Source organism: Petromyzon marinus, chromosome 34, assembly GCF_048934315.1.
Source record: "Petromyzon marinus isolate PM22_M1 ecotype Great Lakes invasive population chromosome 34, UKy_Petmar_22M1.pri1.0, whole genome shotgun sequence".
Classification (NCBI taxonomy): Eukaryota; Metazoa; Chordata; class Hyperoartia; order Petromyzontiformes; family Petromyzontidae; genus Petromyzon; species Petromyzon marinus.
The window spans coordinates 4,287,619-4,315,202 of record NC_133700.1 but is presented as its reverse complement, the minus strand read 5'-3'; the positions used below and the strand labels follow the sequence as shown (position 1 = coordinate 4,315,202).

General features: G+C 50.5%; 1 protein-coding gene across 1 annotated transcript in view; it reads left to right on the top strand.

Moving 5' to 3' along the window:
- Positions 1 to 27,584, top strand: part of CFAP221 (cilia and flagella associated protein 221) — a 62,248-nt gene that overhangs the window by 28,764 nt on the left and 5,900 nt on the right. The window contains exons 10-20 of the mRNA XM_032965451.2: positions 1,862 to 1,979; positions 2,874 to 2,961; positions 4,048 to 4,137; positions 4,909 to 5,004; positions 5,913 to 5,997; positions 9,501 to 9,643; positions 14,085 to 14,165; positions 21,468 to 21,587; positions 23,967 to 24,143; positions 24,774 to 24,923; positions 25,501 to 25,598. Of these exons, the coding sequence (XP_032821342.2) occupies positions 1,862 to 1,979; positions 2,874 to 2,961; positions 4,048 to 4,137; positions 4,909 to 5,004; positions 5,913 to 5,997; positions 9,501 to 9,643; positions 14,085 to 14,165; positions 21,468 to 21,587; positions 23,967 to 24,143; positions 24,774 to 24,923; positions 25,501 to 25,598 (1,246 nt within the window). The remainder of the gene's footprint in view (positions 1 to 1,861; positions 1,980 to 2,873; positions 2,962 to 4,047; positions 4,138 to 4,908; positions 5,005 to 5,912; positions 5,998 to 9,500; positions 9,644 to 14,084; positions 14,166 to 21,467; positions 21,588 to 23,966; positions 24,144 to 24,773; positions 24,924 to 25,500; positions 25,599 to 27,584) is intronic.

Sequence of the window (27,584 nt, the reverse complement as noted above, 5' to 3'; positions counted from 1 at the left end):
CCAAACACTCAAATCTACACATAACCACAGTATACCATACTCCATGGATTACAAGACACTCTGCAAAGCAAGATGCACCTAAAACTTTGGATAAATCATTTTTGTTTCAATCCATATTTGTCCACATCCAAGGGAAATGGGAAGCACGTGTGTAGAATCTAAAGAAACGGAATATGGAGTGGACACTGAGAATAAAAGGCTGTTTTATAATCGTCAAAGGCATCTTCACAAGAGGATTATGGATGTGTTGCTTTAAAATCAGGATAAGTATCTTCTGGAAGATGATTATGAATCCATGCTGGTGGCCTTCCATCCTTTGGGTGGGCATGTATTGCCATGGAGAACCGTCTTTCAGAAGATGATTCTGAACAACCAAATCAAAACGCGTCTTCCAGAAGACCAACGTATTCTGTCAAGATGCACCCCCAACTTTTGCTTTTAATACAGGGGACAAAAGTGCATCTCATAATCGCCAATAAAATAATAATTTAGATTTATACGGCACCGTTAAACAATGTATTGCAGAATGGCTTGCGAATAAACGAGGAAGGTAAGTGAGAAGTAACCGGGGAGAGAAAGACTCAAGAGACCGGATAGAGAACTAGAGAGAGAGAGAAGGGGGCTTCGTTAAACGCCTGGTGGGCTCTTCAGCCAGAACTTAGAAGTCTCCATCGACTGAGAGTCCCTGACCTATAAGAGCAGGGAACTCCAGAGGCCGGGCGCCCACGCGGACAACATCCTGGTGGTCACTCCAGATTTGGTGCCAGCACTGCGGTCAGCTGAGTAGGGCATGCAACGCCGCATCTCAGAGATCTCAGTGGAGCGTATTGCTGAATGTGTGGCTAAATCAACTCCTGGATGTATGGTGGAGTTTGCCTGTTTAAAGTCGTGAACACGAGTCGGAGAAGCCTAAACTCGGTGCGGGTTTGAATTGGAAGCCAATGCAGAGACTTGAGCACAGCTGAGATATGGTCCTAATGAGGAGTTGTGAGTGAGCAATGTAAGGTACGTATCACCCACAATGTGTCACACATATGCTCGTGGAATACTCATCACTCGCTCACACCCAACTTACTCACGTATAGGTTCACTCACTCAGCAAATTAATCATCCACCCCCCCCCCCATCCACCCACTTACGTACAAGCTAATTCTTCTGACGCCAACACCCACTCGTAAACTTAATCTCTCACCTGCTAATCCAGGCACCTTCCATCCCCCGGGACCTCTTCCCTCTTGTTCAGTATTGAGATAGAGTTGCCCTAAAGAGCCTCTGTGAGTCAACTCGCAGCGTCGCACCGAATCGGTGACAAAGGTGCAGGGGGCTCGACCTCACGGCGCACTCCGCGTCGCACGACGCGCATCCGCGCAGCGAGACGCACCGAGCGCGTCCGTAAGTCTTGCGCCAGCCAATCATAATGTTCACTCAACCGGTCGTAAAAATGAAATGTCGGGAAGTGCTGCGCCGCAATTTACGGGGACAGTCAGTGCAGGAGTTTGTTACGGATGTCAGATTATTTTCCAACGTGAATACCAGGCAGAAGCAAAACGTCCACAACACACCTGGTTGAATGACAAGCAAACTCTAGGCCATTTTCGACGTAGATAGTGCTTGTACGGAACCAATGCCGCTCAAACTACGTGCCCCCAGAATGCCTTGTGTTTGCACGGAGTGGGAAAACTGTGGAGGGACAGATACGTGAGGGAGCAATATTGTCTCCTCATTTATCGTGTTACTTACACGGTGTTCTCCAAAATGACGCCGTATGATTGTCTTGTGTCACGTACGTCGAAGTCCGTTGAATATTTCTGTTTGTGAGACAGCCTGCCTCGCTCTTCTCCCTCCCGCCCCGCGGTTCCAGCGGAGCGAGGAGGAGGAGGAGGAGGAGGCGGGCAGGGGTCTCGGCATGCGGCCGAAGCGCTCTTCCTGCAGAAAGTAGCGAGATTCACCAGGGAGGAGCGAGCCAACATGCTGCGCTGGTGAGCATTCCACCCCCCTCTCAGGGCATTATCCACCAGCCTGGGGACATCACCAACAGAGCCCACAGCCACCTGTACCCGGGCGGTGGTGGTGGTGGTGGTGGTGGCTATGCACGTGACCCGTGATTCAGCGTTGTGGAAGCAGCGGGGGTCGGTGGGTCACCGCACGGATGTTGTGGGCATCAAGGAGGTAACCATGACCCTGGCTTGCCAGGAGAAGGCAGTACAGCAAACATGTGGACCCCATCTGTTCCATCTGTATGGGATAGAGTGTCTCCCCCTCGCACCCGTGTGGGTTTTCCTCGGGTGTTCCGGCCTCCTCCCACGTGTAAACACTTATTGGCCGATAACACCGTCACACATAGAGGACTGCACCTCCCATTTGTTCTCTCTCTCTCTACGAGAGTGAGCGAATACTCTGCGTGTTACAAGCCGAAATCATCAGTATAATTATTTCATTGCTCTCCCACTTGGCAGACCATGGGGATGAATAATAACAATTAACATTGTGTTATGTGCAAACACCGGCAACAGAGAGACAAAAGTTAGCCCGGAATGTTGCTTGCCACATTGAACCACTCTCCCTCCTCCCCCCATATGCTGTCCCGGACTTAACGGGTACTCGCTAACAGCTCTTGTCCCACAGTCGGCATGTATGTATGTATGTATGTTGAACTTCTTTCACACCGTACGTAGCCAACCGTTGTAATCAGAGGTGCGGGATAGGACAACAAACTAAACACAAAGAGTAGTTCTCAACAAACGGCCACACGGTACCTCTGCACATGGTGCGCGTGTGTGCGTGTGTCTGTCTGCGCGTGTGTGCATGTGTCTGTCTGCGCGTGTGTGCGTGTGTCTGTCTGCGCGTGTGTGCGTGTGTCTGCGGGTGTGCAGGCAGGTTCACCTGGGCAGCGAGCCGCTGTCATCTCGGGAGAAATGGGAACTCGCGGAGGCACTGCGAGTGGCGGTGCTGGAGTACCAGGTGAGGTGTGTGCAATCCTTGAAGCGCCACCGATGGCTCACGGCGGTTGCACTCCTGAGCGATTGGTTGCGCAGCAATGTTCCCTCGTTAGGAAGCGTCTGCGTGTGTCTTTTGCCCTCGTAGTTTGTTCTGGTAATCGCGATGACTGGCTCTCGTGGCGCTGCCAGTTCTTTTAATCAATCGCTACATTAATTGCCGATGGTGTTGTAATGCACAAGAATCCTGAGAGCATTCTCTTGTTGTTATTGTTGTTATTGGTGATCATATTCGCGTGGATGTGTTGCCTCTTTACAACGGCGAATTAAACCGCATTAGGATTGGTCACGACCAATCGTAGCCTTGTGGCACGTGTTTAAATATGTTGCTAGAAATCGCTGAGCAGAATCCGTCTCTGCTGTGAGCAACCAGTTGCAAACTATTGCACAACCGGTTGCTCACAGCAGAGATGGATTGAGTTGCTTGCAACCAAGTTGCCCAACTGATCGCTTATTTGTGAACCCACCTGAAGGGAAGCGCCTAGATGCTGAAGAAGGCTCACCTTTTCTGCCAATGCCCCAGCGAGCCACGCGACCCGGTGCATCGATAAGCCCTCCGTTCTGTACCACCCACTATAGGATTGATATCACCGCCGCGTTCTGCGCCACCTCTTTTGCTGCCGGTGCGAGGTCACGGCCGGGACACGGGATTCACGGGAAGCCCTGCGCCGCAGCCCTCGTTTAGCGCACGCGACCGCCGCGGGCGGGCGGTCGTGCCCCTTGCCTCCTCCGGTCGCGAGCGCCGCTCGCCTTGATGGGGGACGTGGCGCTGCCACACAGGCGGTGGGGCCGCGTTCTGCGGCTTGGCCAATGAGCCGCGCAGTCCCCCCTCCATTCCCGACACCGCACTGCCTGCGCTGCGATGGTGCATCCGCTCTACAATCACCGTGATCTCTCAAGATCAGGGTGTCATCATCTCCAAAGCCATTAATGCCACACAACCTCATTACCTCTAACCCCTGTCATATCTCCTCTGACCCTTATTGTCTAACCTCTGAACCCGCCGCACTCTGCCCCTCATCCCGCGTTCTGCTTCCTTTCTCCCCCCCAGCGGAGCCGAGGGGAGCACGTTGGTGTGCTCGCGCAACCAAGCGTCGAGACGGTGTTGACCTCACACCGTTCCTGCCGCCTCATCTCGCAGGTGCCATCGCTCACGGTTCCGGGACAAAGACTCCCAGCTGCTTCAAGGGTGGTTAGGATCGTGGGACTGTGGGGCGGCTGCGTGGCTCAGGGGACTAACACCCTGGGTTTATATCGGTGTTTCAGCTGCCCGTGATTACGTTTGGTGTCTCAAGTGCAGCGAGTTGATAGTTTGTTTTGTGTTTCCGTTGAATCAAAATACTCCAGTTCCCCCACCAGTTCTACCACATTGTCACCATACTTCCCTATCTGGCAATAATTCTATCCATGATTTCCTGCTTTGCAAAACCCCTTCTTCCTACTCTCTACATGGGCATGTCTCGCTGTTTCTGTACCACGTCTAGAGATATAGTCAAATTTAGATTCTTTAGGGATGCTGCTGCCACGGTGTAACAGTTAGCGCATCGCACTTGCGATCCAGGGGTTTGCCGGTCCATTTAGATCTCTCGGCATGGCAGTTGATAATATGTTGCAAGTTTATTTCATTCCACCCCTTCTCTGTCCGCCCAGCGGTACGTACCGGTACACCACTGTAAGTCGATCAGCAGGCCACGTGTGGTGGGGTAAAGTGTGGGCACTCCCACCTCTTCCGCGGCATCTGGCCGGCATGGAAGAGCAGGCCAAATACCCTCCAGAGGGGGATGTTTGAGCTCGCCCGATTGGATGCCCTTCGGCAAGCAGCGGCGTAGGCTAAGCGGTTGCAGGGCTGCACCTTTTCGCACCCCTACCTTTCATTGCAAACCGTCCAACTTGCATTGCGCTGTACGTGCAGGAGCTGCCTGTGCCGCCCGGCATGGATGTCCTCGCGAACGATCCTTGGCCTCTCCGCCAGCGCGCGCTGGAGCGGTTGCAACAAGCGGCCCGCAAGGTCAGGCACGGTACAGGGAGCGAGACACATGGCGGATGCAGGGGAGCGTGCCAGGCAGCGCGCTGTAGTCAAGCCTGAACATTGCACAGCCTGCCCGACGTGGACTTCAGGTTGCACCACGCGTTGTTTAGGACGCCGCACGTGGTACAACCCCGGGAAAAACACACAGCGGAGAGCTGATACGTACGGCACAACCGCCACAGCCTACGCAGCAGTGCTGATGCGAAGTACTCGTCAAAGTAATAATGTTAATTTCTCCATCTCGGAAAGCCTCAGCAATCTCGTCTCTTGCTGAGCAGTTTGCTGCATTGGGATGTTTGGACAATTCCATTTTAAGGGTTCTCTTTACGCGGGCAATGATTAATCCATCGCCCCTCCCCTCCGCCCGCGTTTCCCTGGTGATGTGATGAATCGTCACAATTTGTAGTCACGACTCAATTTAAGAATGAATGCATTTTTTGTCTCATTTATGTTGTATCTTTTGATTCTTTTCACTTACATGTATATTGTATTGCAGTGTTGTAATTTTCTATCAGCATATTTTTTGCATGTAATATGCATATATTGTAAACCTATTCTTACATGTACAGTTAATTGCACATGTATCACGAGCATGTGATTTGACGTTAATTTATCAACAATTGGTTTATTCGCAATTATTGCGTACGTGGGGAATAATGAGCAGAGCCCGGTGGTGTTATTAGCACAATTAACCGCTCCACGCTGGCCCTGGCTTGTGAGGGATTTTCCTGCCTTCACGAGGATGGATGTAGGGGCCTCAGTAATTGAAGAAAGAAAAATCGACAAATAAAATAAAAATTCTGAGTCAATTGTTTGACTTGAATACACGAGTCGTCCCGGCTGTAAGTAACATCGTGGTGGTGGTGGTGGTGGTGCCGTCAATGCAGGTGATTGTGAGAGCAAGACTTATGACACGACTGGCCCGCCTCAAGGCCCTGCCTGCTCAAGAAGACCGCGTTCAACCGGACACAGGTAGCACGGGGTCCCGTGTGAATCCCATGCAATGAAGTTGGTTACCGTGAATACAAAAAAATATATAAAATAAGGATACTATAAATGGATGAGTAAGCAAATGTTAAATCTTCATTTGTCATTGAACAAAACGTCTGTTGTCGCCGCTGCTGTGAATGAATGAATCACTCAGTATGCCCTGCCCAGTCGTCAACTGTCACCGTGATGAAAACGAGCAACGGAAAGGTGCACGCGCGGTTATCTCCTCGCCTCGTTACGACCCCCGCGTCCCGGCGCTAATCACAATGATGCTGCCTTGTGTGTTTCCGGTATCCTCTAGCGAGCATAGTTTGTGTTATAAACTTCACCCCTTTGAAATGTTGACTCCGTCAAGGTGGACTAACTCTGGCCTCTGGCAGCAGCAAAAGGTTTGTGCGGTTGACGCTATACTTGAATTTTTTCATGTTCCAAGCTGTTGGTGGATTTTTGTTTGTGGCCGATTCGAGTCATCGAATGGACTTCTCTTGCCAATATCTTCCCACGTGCAGCGGTGCACTTCTCTACGTAGAAATTGGCCAAACTCTGCAATGCAGGGTATTCCTGAGTTCTTGAGACTCCGTGAGGCTTTCCTGACATGACTATTATCATGATGTACAGCCCATTGTCAATTCAATGCTGGATGAAAATAGCCTCTGCACGCCTGACCGTACTTCAGCATCCTGGTCAGTGCAGGTTAGTAAACTATTTAAAAATTTTAAGCTATTTATTATTTTACCAAGTAATGCCCACTGAGCTATATAGCTCTTTTTCAGAAGCGACCTGGCCACAAATGATAGGTCAACGAAGTGGCTTATCACGTGGAAATTTATAGCAGCCAAATAGTCTAAACGCGTGTTTCTAATGTGGAGGGAGAAACCAGAGGACCCGGAGAAAAAAATCCACGCGACCACGAAGAGAACATGCAAACTCCAAATTTGCAGGCGTCAGGGAATTCACGACCTCCTTTACACCAGGCGAGGCAGTTAACATCTTGCCACCATGGTGCCCGTGAAGAGGAGATGACTTTGAAGTGGTTCAGATATCATATGCTATGGGTGTTAGCCATGGGCAGAAATCAAACTCAGGTCACAACACAGTGCGCTAACCACTGCATCAGTTCAGACATCACTCGCCACCGATGTTAACCGTGGCCGGGAATCGAATGCAGGTCGGAAGATTTATAGTATGCACCAGCGCACCATTACTCTTATTACGAATACGTAAATTGCATTTCTATTATTACGTTTTAAATGTATTGATAGAGTAAAAACATTTTTTACCCGGGAGATGATTAAAATGTTGCTTCGTTTCAGCTTGTGGATAAAGAAAGGCTGTAATTACGGGTGTCGGGCCCTGACGGGGTAGAGTGTGCCATGCCTTTTGTTGCAATTGTGGTTTAAAGCTGTCACGAGGAGGCGAGGGAGCGTGCAGGAGCCACCGCCTCATGCGGGCGGTGGAGACCGCAATCCAGGCTGCACATTCCCAGAACACAAAGCGCTGCCGACATTATTAACACGGCGAGATGTAACTAGCTCACGTCAAGATGTAACTAGCTCACGGCAAGATGTAACTAGCTCACGGCAAGATGTAACTAGCTCACTGCAAGATGTAACTAGCTCACGGCAAGATGTAACTAGCTCACGGCAAGATGTAACTAGCTCACGGCAAGATGTAACTAGCTCACGGCAAGATGTAACTAGCTCACAGCAAGATGTGACTAGCTCACGGCAAGATGTAACTAGCTCACGGCAAGATGTAACTAGCGCATGGCAAGATGTAACTAGCTCACGGCAAGATGTAACTAGCTCACGGCAAGATGTAACTAGCTCACGGCAAGATGTAACTAGCTCACGGCAAGATGTAACTAGCTCACGGCAAGATGTAACTAGCTCACGGCAAGATGTAACTAGCTCACGGCAAGATGTAACTAGCTCACGGCAAGATGTAACTAGCTCACGGCAAGATGTAACTAGCGCATGGCAAGATGTAACTAGCTCACGGCAAGATGTAACTAGCTCAGGGCAAGATGTAACTAGCTCACGGCAAGATGTAACTAGCTCACTGCAAGATGTAACTAGCTCACGGCAAGATGTAACTAGCTCACGACAAGATGTAACTAGCTCACGGCAAGATGTAACTAGCTCACGGCAAGATGTAACTAGCTCACGGCAAGATGTAACTAGCTCACAGCAAGATGTGACTAGCTCACGGCAAGCTATAACTAGCGCACGGCAAGATGTAACTAGCTCACGGCAAGATGTAACTAGCTCACGTCAAGATGTAACTAGCTCACGGCAAGATGTAACTAGCTCACGGCAAGATGTAACTAGCTCACTGCAAGATGTAACTAGCTCACGTTAAGATGTAACTAGCTCACGGCAAGATGTAACTAGCTCACGGCAAGATGTAACTAGCTCACGGCAAGATGTAACTAGCTCACGGCAAGATGTAACTAGCTCACAGCAAGATGTGACTAGCTCACGGCAAGCTATAACTAGCGCACGGCAAGATGTAACTAGCTCACGGCAAGATATAACTAGCGCACGGAAAGATGTAACTAGCTCACGGCAAGATGTAACTAGCTCACGGCAAGATGTAACTAGCTCACGGCAAGATGTAACTAGCTCACGGCAAGATGTAACTAGCTCACGGCAAGCTATAACTAGCTCACGGCAAGATGTAACTAGCTCACTGCAAGATGTAACTAGCTCACGGCAAGATGTAACTAGCTCACGGCAAGATGTAACTAGCTCACGGCAAGATGTAACTAGCTCACGTCAAGATGTAACTAGCTCACGACAAGATGTAACTAGCTCACGGCAAGATGTAACTAGCTCACGGCAAGATGTAACTAGCTCACGGCAAGATGTAACTAGCTCACGGCAAGATGTAACTAGCTCACGGCAAGATGTAACTAGCTCACGGCAAGATGTAACTAGCTCACGGCAAGATGTAACTAGCTCACGGCAAGATGTAACTAGCTCACGGCCAGATGTAACTAACACATACGCACACCGCCCTCTGTTGCTTGTATGCAAATGTACACGCTTGCTACGGACGCTAAATAATCACAATAAGAAATAATGATACCCTTTATTTGCCCGCGAAAGCCTCGCTGAGTTTATTTGTGATTTTCAAAAGGATCCCGCATTGGGATGTTCAGCCAATTACGTTAATGGGCGGACGGAAGCTACAGGACCTGGAGGAAACCCGCGCATTGCGAGAGGATGGCACTTAAAGCTCCTTACGGATAGATCAAATATTCCACTGCTGCAGTGTCATCTCCTGACACACTACAACCCAAGCATTCAAGATTTGGTATTCATTCCCACGCAGTCGCCCATTGAACTACTAACCCTGCTTGCTTTGGCATCAATGTCTGATGAGCTAGGATGTATATAGGCTCATTTATCACAACTGGGTGCCGGTCCTGTGTGCTCGTGTGTGCCCGTGTGCGTCCGTGTGCGCTCGTGTGTCGTGAGCAGGGCACGTGGCGGCGAAGAGGGAAGCGACGTGGAGTGGAGATGAGTCAGAGGAAGAAGAGGAGAGGCTTTTGAAAATCTCCATAGAGAGGATCCTTCCAGTGTCATTCAAGCCCGTGGCAGTGGGCAGGCTATTTGAGGACAAGGTGAGTCGGGGCAGGCTATCTGAGGACACTGGCAGTGGTAGGGAATGGCTGCGTGACGATGCTGTTAGGGAGTGGGGTTAAGCTGGGCGAAGGTGCAATGAGTCGTGAAGGTGCGCGTGCGTGTGTGAGTGCCGCGGTTAGCACGCCGCACTGCGAACCCGGCAACCCGAATTCAATTCCCGCTCACGGCCAACACCAGTGACGATTATCTGAACCGGTCCTGGGCCCTCCCCTAGGTCGACTCAGTGTCGCCACGAACGAGACAAAGGTGGCCGAGTGTGGTGCTAGTCACACCCATCCTTTGTATGCCATGATGGCCTTCATAGGTGCTCGCTAATAACACTTGCCCGAATATTCTGTGAAGGCTATACAGGGGATATTTGTTTTTGATGGTCGCGAACTTGCTACGATTATTAGGTTCAAGCTGTGTGAGGATGCTATGAGTGGAGGGTCTGGCTCTCGTGAGGATGCAACGCAAGTGCTAGCTGTGTGAAGATTCTGTGTGATCAGGGTCTGGTTGTGTGAGAAAGCTATAAATCATAGCAACTGGCTGTGTGAAGATGCTATGGTCGGTGAAGGCAAGCTATTTCAGCATGCTATGACCAGAGAGTCTGGTTGTGTGCAGGTTGTATGACGGGTAGGGATTGGCTATCTGAGAAGACTGAGTGGGGACAGGCTGTGTGAGAATGCTAAGATGGGTAGGTGCTGGCTGTGCGAGTGAAGATGCAATGCGTTGCTATAGGCAGGCTGTGTGAGGATGCTGTGAATGGTGCACACAGCCTGCACATGCAGACCGAGGATGCTATGAATGGCTTAGACGAGACGGTCGAAGTTGATATTACTGGTGGGGAATGCACGCGTGAGGATGCTCCGTTGTACTGAACGCAGACCGCATGAGGATGCTATTGAGCGGAGTGAGAATGGTGCGAAAGGAGTTGTGCGGTGAGAGGAAGAGTGTCCCGTGGTGACTGTTCGGTATTAGCAGGGCCTCTTGCGTACCCTGCATTGCACACGCAGCCTCATACGAGCCACCATTGCCAACATCCATTGTGCACCTTACATGACAACAGTGACAACTCGCTCCCTCGTATGTGAGATATGCATTGATAGGAGTCCTGTAAGGACGTTTAACATGCACGGTTTATCCGAATGCTTGGAATTTTTTTATTGGCATTTTTACGAGCACATCGCAGAGATTAAAATCTATTACTGAAAGGGAATTGGCCAAGAATGCGTCAAGATGAAGATTTATGTGCGTGTGAACGTGGGTTTGAAGCGATTAGCGCGCTGCGCTATGAACTGGGTTCGATTCTCGCTCACGGCCAACACAAGTGACGATTATCTGAACCGGTCCTAGGCCTCTACTACGTCCATTCAGCCTCAAATAAGTACCTGGTGTGGTGTGTCAACATCGCTACTGGGGAGACAAAGGCATCCGGACGTGGTGCTGGCCACCCACCCACCCCGTGTGCCATGCTGATCTTCATAGGTGCTCGTGAACAGCACTTGCCTCAACAGTCTATTCAGGCTATACGGGGGATCTTTGTCTTTAGGTGTGTGTGTGTGTGTGGGAAGTGCTCTGCGTACCTGTTGCAGATATGATGCTTTCTCACAAACACCGTCCTGTAGTTTTGACTACACGGCGGTCCAGAAAGGTTGGGAACCACCGCTCTACTGCTCAAAGCCATGGTGACAGGTCGCTCCTTCTTCTGCGCCGATAGTCAGGAATGGTATCAGCCCCCCCCCCACCACCCCCCACCAACTGCCTGTGTTGGAACTCACTCTGTGGCATCAGCCCCCTGCAGTGCTGGATTGGGACTCCCTCTGTGCGGATCTGCAGAATCATTCTCTCCAACAATCGTCATGGGGAAAAAAACAAAGTCTCAAGACTCTGTCATAAGGATCTCTCGTGGAGAGAGACCTTTGATTAGCAGGGTTGGCTACATGCGGCCGCGAAAGAAGTACAACATACATACCGGGCGATGCCAGAACTAGCCCGGTCGCTCAGTGGTAGAGCGAGCGGCTTGCTATCGATATGTTGTGAGTTCAAACCCTGGTTGGAGGTTGACTTAGCCCATCATCCCTCCGGGGGTCGATAAAATATTTATAATAAACATTTTGTAACATGCGCAGTTTTTCAAGCGGGAAACGTTCAGACCGATTTGTGGGGAAGTCATTTGTGGTTTTCCTGTGGATAGGCTGGCCTCCACCATAGGAATGTGGAATTTCCACCAATGGCTGTGGGCTCTAAAGAGGTGAGCACAACCTCACTGCCCATCTCAGCAGGAAATCACTTGGACAATTATTAGGGCAAGTCGCTGCGATGATTCATCCACCTCGCAATTCCGTGAATTGTCCCACTTTAGGGTCACGATTGGATTTACCAAATGGGTTATTTTTAAACATTGCGGTGAATTTATCATCATCATTAGTTACTCGATATGTCGCACCTCGCACAAGTACAAGTCCCGAAGCGCCAGTGGGATTTAGGAAATACAATTGAGCAAAGAGGGCACTGCACATGTGAAGCACGTGTGGACTTTAGCCACTTGATCAAGGCTGGTGGGATCATCTCAGCCCACTACATACAACATATATGAACGTATGTGAATCAAACATCAATTCCTTCACATGCAAATAAATGCGTGTAAGAATTGATTCGTCAATATATTTTCCGCCGCTGTGTTCAGTATAATACCAGTATTAATGAGCATGCAGTCACAGTACCTACCCTGTTTAAATTTAATTAAAATTTGTCTTGTGTTTATTTAACATTTAAAATATTGCACCCATTGCCATTTCACTACTTGAAGGCATCCCCATTTCCTTATTGAACACAAAGGGGGCTGTTTGACCATACTTCACCATGCTGGTGAGTCGTGGTTTTGGTTAAAGGATTCACATGGGACCGGTTCAGATATCAATCACAGTTGGTGTTATCCATGACCGGGAATCGAACTCCGGTCACCAGGTTTGTAACGCAGTGCACTCGCCACTGCACCACCACTCATATACCCTATTATTTAGTATAATTATAAATTGAATTCGTCGGAAGAGACGTGAAAGTGATAACAGGAACGCATTCTTCAGTTGCAGGACCCTTCTTCCCCAGCAGCAGTTACTCTAAAACCTGGCAAACCTTGCGACTGGTTTCATTCAATTTCGATTTAAAGCTTTCGTGACTGCAAGGATTCATCTTCTTTGGTTCTTTCGGTAAAGTCACCACGTAGAATGAGAATAAAATAAAACAATAAAATTCTCACGACGTTTCGGCCACAACACAAGCGTCCCGACAGTTTTTTGTTCCTTCACCTGAAGAAGGCCGCTTGGTGTTGTGGCCGAAACGTCGTGAGAATTTTATTGTTTTATTTTATTATTTTATTCTCATTCTACGTGACTTTACCGAAAGAACCAAAGAAGACGGTTTCATCCAGATTGTATTGGGCAGCCCGGTTAGTTGCGTACAAATGCGCCGCAGCCTTGCACCACGCGTGGCAGTTTTCAACGTCAGTGGGAGAACATGCAGCGGGGCAGTCTGCGAGGGGCAAATCTGATGGCGCGCGCGCTTTGTTTGGCAATGTTCTGGGCCGTGCCTCTCTTGATATTGCGATGCACCCGTGGCCAGTTCTGCTTCGCTTGAGATGGTAATCTCCGCGTGACTTACCCGTTAAATAAAGGTCAACGTTACGAGCATGCGTGAACACGCGCCCGCTTCCGGTACGCATGGTACATCGTTTGACGTGAGACCGTGGCGAGGATGAATTCTAAACAATAGAATGTAGTGGATTAAACATGCGAATGATAGCCCTGTTGTTATTATTATTATCTCTCTCCTCAATTCCTAATTATGTTCCTTGATGGGTTTTTTTCCTTCCCTATCTCCCAACCTTTTTGTCTCTTCCTCTCTCTCATCATTCGCTCCCCATTCTCCCAGCTGATCGTTCATCTCTTCTCCCATCTGCTATATTTTCTCCTCTCTTAGTCATCCCTCCCATCTCCTCTCCCTCCCTCCTTCTCTCATCACATCTAGTCCTCTCCCATCATTGCTTCTCTCATGTCTCTTCTCATTCTCATCCCCCAACTCTCCCTTTCCGTCTTCTCCCTCTCATCTCTCCGGTATTCTCTCATATTCCTCTCCCATCTCCTTTCACTTTCATAAATTGTCCCATTTCCACTCCCTCTCATCTCATCTCTGTTTTCCCGTCTTCTCTCATCTTCATTTCCTTTCTCATCTCCCATCACCACTCATTCTTCTGTCTCACACCCCCTCCAATCTCATCCCCTCTGCATTCTCTCACGTTCTCCGAATCTCTCCGATCACCTCTCCTTTCTCATTTCCTCCCGTGATCCCCTTCCATCTCTTTTCACTCCTCCGATCTGTATATCTCTCCCATCGCCTCTCCATTTGCCCTCGCTCGTCCTCCCACCGCCCACCCCGCAGGCTTCTCCACCCTCACAACCACAGCTCCTCGAGCCAACGGAAGTGCGGATTCCCATCGAGGTGCCGTACCTACCCCTGAAGGTACGGCGCGCACTCTGCTCCCCCATTTTATTCTGCCCGTGTTGTCGGTACGTGCGTGTGTGTCTCAGCCTCTCAAGACGCGGTCACATTGAGAGACGCCGCGCAGATTCAGATGGTCTTGTTTTCTTGGAAGTGTTGCCATGGCGATAAGCTCCGTGCACTATTATTTCAGCGGCACAGCTTCAACGTGTACAACCCCCAGCCAGCGCGTTTGATTGGTTGCCCATTCGTCTCTTCTAAACCTGACCGTGGCCTCCCCCAGAAAAGCTCACCATTTCTAACAACACTTGCCCCCACGGTCTAAAGAGACTAAAGGAGAGGCCCTTGTTCGCTTGTGGGTGCGTGCGTGCGTGCGTGCCCCCGTGCGTGCCCGCGTGCTTGTACTCGTGCGTGCACAAGGGGGGTGGAGTGTTCAGCATAGTGGCCAGCGCATTAGGCCACGAGCTAGGCAACCTGAGTTCGATTCCCCGGCCACGGCTAACATCAGTGGCGATTATCCGAATTGATCCTCAGTCCTCACCTAGATCGACTTCGCAACCTGGTGCGATCTGGTAACATCTGGTAACATCAACATTGGAGAGACGAAGGCCGCTAGGCGGGGTGCTGACCACGCCACCCCCTCATGCTCTGTGCCAGCCTAAATAGCTGCTCACTAACTGCACCTGCCCCGAGAATCTCTACGGCAATAGAAAGGATCCTTGTGTGTGCGTGTTTGTACACTTGTGTGCGCGTATGTACGTGTGTATGCACTTGTATGGGGAGCGGTGGTGCAGTGGTTGGTGTACTGTGCTAAGAACTTCGCGACCTGAATTTGATACCTGCTCGTGGCCAATAACAGTGGCGATTATCTAAACTGGTACTGGGCCTCTCCTAGGTTGACTCAGCTTTAAATGAGTACCTGGTGCAGCGTGTAAACATCAGCACTGGGGAGACAAAGGTAGCCGGGTGCGGTGTTGGCCACCAACCCCCTCGTGTGCCGTGCCGGCCTTCATAAGTGCTCACTCACAGCACTTGCCCTAACAGTCTGTTCATGCTATTCAGGGAATCTTTGTCTTTTGTGTGCATTTGTAGAGAGTAGTGGTGCAGTGGTTATAGTGCTATGCTATAACCCGTACGTATATATGTTGAACTTCTTTTGCATAGTACGTAGCCAACCGTGCTCATCAACCGTGCTAACAGTTTAGTTCCCTGCCACAGTTAACATCGGTGGCAAAGAATATTTGAATCCGGGCCATCTCTGCCATCTCGGCCTTAAATGAGTGGCTGCTTTAACGTGGGAACATCAGCCACGACAACGGAGCACGATGCTGGCTCCTGGTCCGCCCGTGGGTGCCGTTCCAGCCTAACCGCTCAGTTGCACGGAGAGGGGGTGAGGCAGCTTATCTGAGTTGCGGATTAACCCTCCTTGTTGAAAACGACAATCTTCACATCCACGTTGGTTTAACTATTAAACGCTCCTCGCTCGTGGAGGGTCAGTGATGCAGTACCCTTGCACAAACTTGTCGGCAAGCACACAGGCTACTTAAAGAATCAATACGATCAGACAACAACAACACAACAACAACCGCCATTCGCCACTAAGTGGCGGTGACGTCACCACGACGCTTGTGCCAGGCTATGTGCACCCTGAGGCCACGTGAAGTGTCGAACGCCCGCTGGCAGGAGGTCACGGGGCAGACCCAGGTGCCACGGGTCGACTGACTGAGATGACTGGCTGATGCACCACCTGTGCCCCCTACTGTGCCAACCTGCTGTGCTTTAGCCACCCGGCGCTCCGCTCGCTGTTGTGAGCGTCGCTCCTCCGCCCTCCGTTGTTGTTGGAGGGCGACTGCCTCCAACTGCCCAGTAGCATCCTTCACGAGCCTCCTCCACAGAGGCCGATCTTGACACCGCTGGTACCAGTCATCGGCAAGTCCACTCAGCTCCACGTCCTCCTGTACCACATCACTCCATCTCTTCTCTAGCCCGTGCCGCGCCCGCTTAGCCCCCTCAATCCGGCCAAACAAAAGCTGTTTCGGCATGCGGTGGCTGGGCATGCGGGCTACATGACCCAGCCATCGCAGCCTTGCCTGCCGGAGGAGCTCACCGATGGGACCCTGCCCAGATCTTTCAAGGATTTGTGAGCTCCTCACGCAATCCAGTCTGGTTAAACCCAGGATGGATCGTAGGCAGGCCAGCCTAAATGTTTCTAAGCGGCGAAGATGTTCCATTAGGGGGGTCCACGTTTCGCAAGCGTAGAGAAGGGAGGGAATGACCGTGGCCGAGAAGACCTGAAGCTTAGTGCGGAGCGACAGACCAGGTAGCTTCCACACAGCGTTACGCAACTGATGAAAAGATATTGCCGCTCGACTGATTCGGAGTGAGACCTCTGCTGTTAAACTGGAGCCAGTCATAAGCACACTGCCCAGGTATGGGAAACTCTCCACTCTCTCCACAACTGCCCCATCACCGATTGGGAGTTGTGGGGGTGGAGTGTCCGATGGTACAAAATACCCAGGCAGGTGCTTAGTTTTGGTGGGGCTGATGGTAAGGCCCCACCTCTTAGTGGCACGCTCCAGTCTCAGCAGCAGCGTCTCCAACTCCTCCTCTGACTGAGCAGCTATTACCAAGTCATCAGCATACATAACGTGGTTGAGCAATAGGGAGCCATCCCTTGACCGCACCCGGGCATCGATTAGCCTCCCATTATATCTGTACCATATGGAGATTCCCCCGGTACAGCTATTGAAGGCTTCACGAACTACGTGGTCAAAATAGATGTTAAATAATGTGGGAGCCAGAGGACATCCCTGTCGCACCCCAAGGTGTACAGGGAATGGCTCTGACTCCCGGCCACGTAGTTTTACCCGGGCCCGCTCACCATCATGAAGGTCCTTAATGATCGTGAGCAGAGGGTCAGGTACTCCAAAAGCACGAAGAACGACCCAGAGCCCAGGCCTACTGATGGTATCATAGGCCTTGACCAGGTCAATAAAGCAGAGATGTAGGTCTTGTTGGAATTCCCTACACCTCTGCTGTAGCAGACGGACAGAAAATATGGCATCTGTGCAGGACCGCCCTTTCCTGAAACCGCATTGGGGCTCCGCAAGCCTCTCCTCAGCGTGCCTGGCAAGGCGATGCTGAATAATCCTTGCCAGGACCTTTCCCGGCACACTGAGGAGTGAGATGCCCCTGTAGTTGTTACAGTCTGTGCGGTCCCCCTTCTTAAAAAGGGGGACCACCAGGGCATCCTTCCAATCCTGCGGAACCCGTCCAGTGGTCCAGACTGTTGTTATGATGTCATATAGGGCAGTCTGTGCACAAACGCCACCCTCCCTCAGCATTTCGCTTGGGAGATCATCTCTGCCCGCTGCCTTTCCTGGTCTCAGACTCCGGATCGCCTTCAATACTTCCTCAGCAGATGGCACCTCAGCCAGCCACTCACAGGGGGTGACTTCATCCAATATTTGAGGCACCGCAGCCTCAGCAGGGTCATCCTCACTTTGTGCCACGATGTTTTCCTGGCTGAGGGATTTTCCCTCCCCCAGGACCTCACAGAAATGCTCAGCAAATCTGCGAACCTGTTCCTGGGGGTCGGAAATTGGATCACCGTTTTTTCCCCTAATGATGGTAATAGGTGTGGCGCTGCAGGTTACTTTTTTGATGGAGTTAAATAGAGATTTGTGATCACGGGCCACTGAGGCAGACTCCATCTCCTCAGCGATCCGCGACCACCACCCATCCTTGCAGCGCCTCACGGCTCTCCGAACCTCCGAGCGAAGGCTGCGGTAAGCCTCCTCATTCTCTGACGTGGGATTCTGTAGCCGATGACAGTGGGCCTGTCGCTTTTTCTCAACCATCGTGAACAACTCCTCTGTCATCCAGGGTGTCTGGGGAGGTCTGGACCGCGTACCCAAAGCAGCCATTGCAGCTGCATGAGTCACAGTCCTAAACCTCGCCCATTTACCCTCGACATCAGGAGGAGTCGGGGACGATGCCAATCCCAGCCGCAAGCGATGATGAAATTCTCGCTTGCAACTTTCATCAGATAACTGAGACCAGGCCACTTTAGGTTGGAATGGGGTCCTGGGTGTACACCCACCACCGGAGTGGAAGAATGGCAGGCGCATCTTACAGATGACTAGTCGATGGTCAGAGGGCAGATCAGCTCCACGGTAGGTCCTGGTGTCAAGGACATGGGCTCGCATTCGCTGGTCCGTCACTATGTAGTCCAGCAGATGTTCTTGCTTGGACCCGGCATGCATCCATGATGTTGTGTGGATGCGCCGATGCCGGAACAGCGTGTTGGTAATTACAAGCCCATGGGCTGCACAAAAATCTAGCAGCCTCCTACCGTTGTTATTGAGCTGATCTGGCCCATGCCCTCCAATCACTCCAGACCAGGTGCCAGTATCATGACCAACTCGGGCATTGAAGTCACCCAACATGATGACTCTATCCCGAGGGGCCACTTTAGCCAGCACCTGTGACAGGAGGTCATAGAAGGCATCTGACTCATCGGCTTTGCCTGCATCCCTCCACGGATGTTCATCTTCGGTGGGGGCATAAGTAACCACGACCACCATTCCTCGCCTCCGGTTGATGGGAAGGCGAGCCCAAAGTAGCCTGGGGCTTACAGCTTCCCACACCTCACCGCCACGCTCCCACGCCCCCTTCATTCTTTTGTTCAAAAGAAGACCCACACCCTGTTGTTTGGCAGTCTGCTGCCCCGAGTAGAGGACTGTCCACCCCTCATGGTGGCAGGAGCCAGAGCCGGTCCACCGGACCTCCTGAATGCCGCATAGATCCAGGCAGTACCGGTCCAGCTCCCGACAGAGGAGTGGCAGCCTCTCCTCTGCAGTGAGCGTTCGAACATTCCACGTGGCCAACCGTAGTGGCTTTTCGTTGTTTCTGGAGTAGCCCCGAGGGTAGGTATTCAATCTCCTGGCTCCGCCAATTGGGGTTTGGCCAGGAGACGTCATAGACGCCTGGCCCCCCGGGGCCTCCGGCACAAGCTTAGTTGTTACATATTTCAGTTTAATTCGTAGTTTCGTGGTAATTAATTGAAGGTGGAGGGGTTACCAGCCCCTCGCACCCGTCCAGAGCCCCCGTTTAGCCCCTGTGGTGGACACATATGCCATGAGGGGAGGAGCCAATCAAAATTGGATCTCCCCCCACAGCGCTGTCCACGACAGAGTTGCCCGTCCGGCACCGCGAGGAGGTAGGGGGTTGTTTTGCCGGACATCACACTTCTTGAGCCCCACTCCTATGCAGCTAAGCAATAAATATGTTGCCAAGCTGAATGTACCTGTCGCAATTCGAATTAATGTTTGAATTAAAAGTGGGTGGTTGTTATAACTGTGGGTGGGTCCACAGCAATCTCGCACCTTCTGCAGGTGTTAAGATTTTGAGAAGAGTTTAATTATCCAACCCCCCCCCCTACCCCCAACGATATCCAGAAATCAAGAGAATCAATTAACATGCCAAAACAGTACGTGCTTAGGAAAATAGCAATAATCAAAGACATCACGGCAACATTTTTCTTACAGGAGGGATAATTAGCTGGGCGGTGGTGGTGCATGCCTGTAATCCGTCACTGGAGGCAAGGGTTGGTGGATCGCACGAATGTTGTGAAACTCCCTTTCTGTGGGCGTCAGGGAAGGTGCCGTGGCCTGGCTCGCCAGCAGAACGCGGTACAGCAATGTAGACTCCACCCCTCCCGTCTGGATGGGATAGTGTCTCCTCCTCGCACATGTGGGTTTTCTCTGGGTGATGCGTTTTCCCCCCGCGTGTAAATGCTCATTTATTGGCTGACAATACCTTCATATATAGAGGACCGCAGAGCTTGGGCAATTGTTGACACCCGCTCACCACGTGGCTACCTTCCTGGTTGTCTGTAGTTCCTCCTCGCACCTCTCGACTCGTTAGAGAGTAAGCGAATGCCGTGCGACGCATTACGAGTTGAAGTGGTTTTTAATCAGTCATTTCGAAAAAGTTGCAGGATTGTTTTCCTACATCTTGACTTAAAGCTTTCGTGACTGCAGGAATTCATATTCTTTGGTTCTTTCGGTAAAGTCACGTAGATAGAAAATAATAAAAAGGTAAAAAAAACCACGACGTTTCTATCGCAACACAAGCGATCGTCCTCAGGTGAACAAACACAGCTGGGCGGACCGTTGAGAGAAATATAGCGAGAGAGCTGCTTGAGCCAAATGCAGAGCCACCGCAAGCAAAGGTTATATATGCTTGGAGTAGGCGGGGTTAGAGATGGAACTTTCCTGTCACCACCACCTCATCAGTTCTACACAGTTGCACATTTAACCATAGATCGATGACACGGGCGAGGTTAAACCATAGACCGATGACACGGGCAAAGTCAAACCATAGACCAATGACACCAGTGAGGTTAAACCATAGACCGATGACACGGGAAAAGTTAAACCATAGACCAATGGCACCAGTGAGGTTAAACCATAGACCGATGACACGGGCAAAGTTAAACCATAGACCAATGACACCAGTGAGGTTAAACCATAGACCGATGACACGGGCGAGGTTAAACCATAGACCGATGACACCAGTGAGGTTAAACCATAGACCGATGACACGAGCGAGGTTAAACCATAGACCGATGACACCAGTGAGGTTAAACCATAGACCGATGACACGGGCGAGGTTAAACCATAGACCGATGACACGGGCGAGGTTAAACCATAGACAGATGACACCAGTGAGGTTAAACCATAGACCGATGACACCAGTGAGGTTAAACCATAGACCGATGACACGGGCGAGGTTAAACCATAGACCGATGACACGGGCGAAGTTAAACCATAGACAGATGACACGGGCGAAGTTAAACCATAGACAGATGACACGGGCGAGGTTAAATCATAGACCGATGACACCAGTGAGGTTAAACCATAGACAGATGACACGGGCGAGGTTAAACCATAGACAGATGACACGGGCGAGGTTAAACCATAGACCAATGACACGGGCGAGGTTAAACCATAGACCGATGACACCAGTGAGGTTAAACCATAGACCGATGACATGGGCGAGGTTAGACCATAGACCAATGACACCAGTGAGGTTAAACCATAGACCGATGACACGGGCGAGGTTAAACTGTGCTCCGCGCGATCTCCTCACCATTAGTCCTGCCAGAGTATTCGTACGATTTGCATTCATCTGTATAGCCACGGATACCCGAGCGTCGACTGGGAGGTGCCCATTGGTGCTCCCTATCGCCCTAACGGCGTACGCGGCGAGTCGGGAGATCTCTCTGCCTACGCGCGCGTGTGCTTGTGCTCGGAGCAGGTGAACCTGGACTCGCAGCAGCTGGGCAGGTACCGCCCCGTGTCGGTCCACGATGCGTTCCTCACCTACAGCCGCTCGGCCCTCCCGATCGCGCCCCGCAGCTTGCCACCCAGGCCCCAGGTGACTCGGCTCCGTCTGCACTCCCTCATGCACACACTCGTGCACACATTCATAAACCGATCAATCAATCAAATATTTATTAACTTAAAGGCACCTTTCTTCAGTCAAGTTCCCCGTACGTAAATATATTATTCTCCAATAAAACTTTAAAACCGTGCAATTGGAATAATTCGGCGAATATAAATCCATACATTTCATGTAAAATCCATGATCGTACCTACGTACGTATACATATATGCTCACAAACCGAATACGTAAAACGTTTATAACAAGTTAAGATCCCATGGAGACAAACGCCCCTCTTGCAAAGAAGACCTGGGGGGCGTGAGCAATGATTTTATTTTTGCCACAGTCGCTGAACACAGGCCCGAAGATCCACAACGTCAAACAGGCCAGCAAGCAACAACACCATCAACGTTTAATTTTATACCTACGTGACATTAACGAAAGAACCAAAGAGTATAACACATTTCCTGAATTGAGCAAAGTTATTATTAATATTGCTAGGGCTTGGGGAGCAGAGAAGATGATGGGAGGAGGGAATTGCAGAGTGGAGCAGTGCGAGAGAAGATGCAGACAGAGAAGTGTTGTCACATGAAGTGTGGTGAGTGGGTGGCTGAGTGTGTGGGTGAGTGCGTGGCTGAGTGTGTGGGTCAGCGAGTTGGTGGGTGAGTGTGTGGGACCTGCAGTGTGGTGCACAATATTTTAGTGCAGATTAACGACAACACATTAAAACAGTTCCCAAAAATTAGCGAAGTTCAGCAAGCCCAACGATAAAAATACACCTTCAGCGACGCATACAGGGTCAGTGCTCTGAAATAACAGCCGCCACCAAAACTACCAAGCCACCTACAAGGTTAAGTCATTCATTATTTGCCTGACATTTAAGGTAGCCGCTGTGCCATAGTTGACTGCACTATGAATTCACGAAACACATCGACATTCTTGATTGCCATCGAGTAAACAAATTATGCGGTGATGCTGCTGCGGCTGCATTGGCATTGGTGCACACGCACAATTAACATCACACCGAAATCATAATCGAGGTTTTTTTTTGGGTTAGATCGCATAAATATAAATGTGTCGTTCAACCCGCCACCACCCGACGCAGCCAATTGGTAAGGTTTGTCACGTAAATAGAGCGTGCCAATTCGTTACTAGTACAGCACACCGGTGTGTTGGAGAGCAAATCCACAACATTTACAATTCGAGTACGACGTTTCGCCAAGTAATTACAACTAGCATCATCAGGTGACAGCCAGATTCAATCTGAACTGACTAATTGGCTGTCGGGTGGTGGTGGGTTTAAGGACACATTCAGATTTACGCGATCTAACACAAAAAAAGCCTGTGTGTTATAGGAACAACATGCACGTCAACAACATTGGCCTTAAAAGAAAAAATATAAAATCTGCGACGTTTTAGGAGAATGGCCCTTCTATGCGTTATGCAGAAGAGCTATTAAGAAGGGCCATAGGCCGAAAACGTCGCTGTTTATACATATTTTTGTTTTTTTTAAAGGCCACACGGTGTTTGTTGCTGAGCGTGTTGAGTTTTTTTTTTTCTCTCAAAATAAAGACGTCGCTATTTTTAGTCGTGTCGATTGAGTGGCTCCCCGTCTTCTAAAATGGAAACGCATAAACAGATACAATGACTTGACATCATTGCTTTTCTTATTACCATTACCGTTGTATTTTACGTACGTGCTGCTTTGGTTTATGCGGATGGTGTGGTGCGTTGGACATGTATGGGCTGCTGTTGTGTAATTGGTCTATTTGTAGTGTTTTGGTGGAGTTTGCCTTGCGTTGGTGCACGTGTGTGGTGCGTGTATTATGTATATTAACGCAGGGGCTTCATGGGTCGCAGCCCAGGGGCCCGAGATTTATTTGGGTTTTATTGCATTTTGCGAGATCCTAACAACAGCAAAATGTATGCAAATTATTTCCAAATTGTTTTTGTTTCGGATTAACACTTGCATTGGCAACACAGCCATTCTGTGCGGGGAGCAGTGTGGCGCAGTGGTTCACACATCGTGCTACAAACCAGGTCACCTGGGTTCGATTCCAGCCCATGTACAGGGGCAGTGGCGTATGATCAAAATAACCCACACGACCCGCATGGCATTGGGACGCCCTAATATATCAGTGGATTGACAAAATGACCGTCCCCTAGGTTGACTCAGACTTAAATAAACCAACCAGGACCTAATGTGGTGTGTTAACACCAACTTTGGGGGCGACAAAGGCGGCGAGGCGTGGTGCCGGCAACGCCTTGCCCCATTGCAGCTTTGAGATGTGCTCGCTAACAGCACCTTTCCCTCCAAGGTTATTCAAGCTTAACGAAGCATTAATGGTCTTGTTGGCGTCATCTTGTCTACAGGAGGAGCAACAGCAGCAGCAGCAGCCGAGTGGGTACCCGACTGTCGGTGGTCTGGGGAAGTCGGAGCAGGCGGAGCGAGGACGTGAGACGACCCAAGACCCTGATGGCGGTCCCAACTTGATGTCACCGCCCGCCACACTGCTCCTAACCCCCCCACACCCCTCGCCACTACTCTTCGTAAGAGTCGCTGTCACACGACAGTGCGTGTGTATGTGTGTGTGTGCGTGAGGTTATGATGTGGGCAGCGGTGGCACAGTGGTCAGCCCTCTACGCTACGAACCCGGCGATCCGAGTTTGATTTCCGCTCACGAACAATGAATATCAGTGACAGATATCTGAATCGGTCGTGGGCCTCCCCTAGGTCGACTCAGCCTCAAAGGAGTACCTGGTGCGGTTAGTGAAGATCGCCACTGGGGAGACAAAGATAGCCGGGTGTGGTGTTGACCACCAACCCCCTCGTATGCCGTGCCAGCTTTTATAGGTGCTCGTGAACAGCACTTGCCCCAACAGTCTGTTAAAGCTATGTGGAGGGCCTTTGGCTTTGGTGATGATGTGCCGTGCCAAGTGTGGTTCGGTGTGTCGAGTGAGGTTATTATGACACTGCCTTTGCTCTAAAAGGTAAACGCGCAGCTCTTAAATTACTTGCCTACACAAGAGGGAGCTCTGTAGGAGCTGACCTGAATGGGCATTTGGCCTCCTCTTGGTTTGCCATGTTGAGTAGAGCTTTGTTGAGCTTGTACTGTGCTATGTTGGTGTTGCGTAGCGCCGCTGTATGAGCTGCACTCTCCCGCGTTGCCACTGGTGCAGAGCGCAGCGCCCAGCCTTCAGGCCCGTGTCTCAATGCTGCCTCACGTGGACGTCCATCTTGACGCCGTGCTTCCTAGTGGCGGGATGACATGGGGCCCAGGGGCTGTTGCGAGGAGGCCCCGGACCCAACGCAGGGCCTTCACAAGCAGGGTAAGGCCACCGGCGATGCGACCTGACCACCACGCTCAGTTTCTGCTACGAACCCTTCGGCAGCACTGGCATAGCCATCGAGCGTGCTGGCAGTGCCACTACACCAGGGCAGCACAGGCAGGAGGAGCATAGGCACCGGCCAGCCGGCATTGTCAGGGCTGGGGACCCTGGCACTGCCGGATTTAGGCAACGTAGGCGTCTGTCCAGGGCGGCAGTGTAACATTCTGCAGCAGTGTGGCTGTGATCGGTGGGTGTTGTGTCACGTGATCTGCAGACGCGGCACGAAGACACCTCGGCCTATTTCCTTGGAGACGCGCGTGTGTGAAACGCGCTCCGGTGAGAGGGGACAGCGATCGAGCGCTGGGGGCCCCGTTCCATTCCTCGCATCGGGGGGCGTAAGCCATAGCTGCCCTCTCGTGCGCCGCGCTGGCCTTGATCGCTTCAAGCCCTTTCCCTAACAGTCTGCTAGAGGCTACACGGGGGATCTTCGTCTTTGTTTTGGTGGGTGGTCTTTGCATGAGTGCGCTGTGTACGTTGAGTTTGCGGAGTGATCACGTGTGCCGCCGCGTGGGTTCAGGATGCTGGGAGGGGTGCGATGGACTGGCAGAGGTTCCTGCCGCCAGGCCTCCTCTTCTTCACCTCTTCTTCACAGCCCAACTCCACCACGCCCAGCTGGTACCGCTCACCTTCACACAACGCCCTCACCACCAGCACATGCACAGCCAAGAGGCCGGACGCACGCTGCTGTGAAACGCTCCTCGTGAGATTTGTTGCGCTTGTTAGAAGCCCCGCGTGGATTTCGCACCGGTGCGTGGTCGCGATATAGCTGCAGGCGGTTACAGCCCATGGCACGGTGCACCGGGTAAGTGTGCTGGCATTAAGTTCCGTGGTGTTCTGTTTGCAGATGTGGTGGCCTGGGCCACGCCTGCTGTGCAGAGGCCTTTAAACCCCCACTCCCCTCACCCCCTGCTGATTATGCAAGTGTAGGTTTTTTTTTTTATACTGGGTATGCCTCTACGGGTGTAGGTGTTCACGCTACTTATATATAATAGGACTGTCGCTTATGTGTCCATAAAGGCTTGATTGAGTGTTCACTATGCAGATGCAGTTTGCCTGCACTGGCCATGGTGGTGTTTTTCATGAGACGATGTTCACGCTGCATGCTGCCTTGCATCACACAAGCTGTTATTCTCGTGGACGTGTTCACACTGGGCATGCCTATACGGGTCTAGGTTATTATTTGTTATTATTATTTGTATTATTAATCTTCCTTTTATGATGCTTGTTTAACAAGGAAAGCCTCACTCGGTCTCAAGATTGTTTTTTTGGGAGGCTTCTGTCACGTTTTAGCTGTAGGGGGCCTATGTTAATATAGAATTGAAGCTTTCGTGACTGCAGAAATTACTATACTCATTGTTCTTTTCGGTAAAGTCACGTATGTAGAAATAAAATAAAATTTAACTAAATTAAATTAAAACAAATCACGACGTTTCGAACGCAACACAAACGATCATCATCAGGTGTAAAACAAATAGCGGGGGGAACACATAGGGGGACATCACGCACATAGCACATAGATAATTTTTTCAGTAAAGTCACGTATGTAGTAATAAAATAAAATTTAACTAAATAAAATTAATGAGTATGGGGCCTATGTTGCTGCTGTGTGTGATCCCAATTAAGTAATTTGCAGGTATTTAACTTTTTTGCTTTGGGATGTTTGGCCAATACCAGTTACATTGTCTGTGTGTGTGTTTTAGCCATGTCTCAAGGTGCACATGGCCTGGCACAAGCGTCGTGGTGACGTCACCGCCACTTAGTGGCGAATGGCGGTTGTTGTTGTTGTTTAGCTATGCCAGGAAAGATAGGGAACCCAGAGGAATTCCATGTAGAACAGGTGAAGAGCATACAAACTCCACACAAGAAGGCACCCGAGTTGAGAATAAAACCCAATCCCTTCTTGCTGTGATACACAAGTGTCACCACAGCACCGCCCTGACGCCCCGAGGAGTTCACACGAGTTGTATAATAACAATAATAATTAGTTATTCATTTCCATATTATTTTTCGATAAAGGCACATAGATAGATTTAAAGAAAATAACAAAAAACGACGTTTCGATCGCAACACAAGCAGATGTCATCAGGTGGAGAAGATGACGAACGTTTGTGTTGTAGTTTTTTTTGTTATTTTCTTTGAACCTACCTACGTGACTTTACAGAAAAAGAAAATGAATCCCTGCAGTCACGAAAGCTTTAAGTCAAGATTTAGTTATTCATTTACCTAAAAACTCCTCACTCAGTTTCGTCTTCAGGAGGGTCCTGCATTGGAAAAGGAATTTGTCCTTTTTTTTTTTAAAGAAAGTTTCACGTGTGGGAGGAAACCAGAGCACCCGGAGAACACCTCCCACACACCTCTCACACACGGACGGGCGGATTAACACCCCAAGAGCCACACAAGCTCCGTCACACAGCCACCTGCCGCCTCCATGCCACCTCGAAGCCCAGCGGCTTTCAGGGTTTCACCAACGAGCAGCATCCACCAAACCCCGTGCCCACGAAGTGCTGGATCATTGCACCTGTGCGCCACCACCACTACGCGCTCCTCGTTCCCGTGTTGACACCGGGGATGCTAAATTCAGCACGGTCTGTTTGTGCTTTG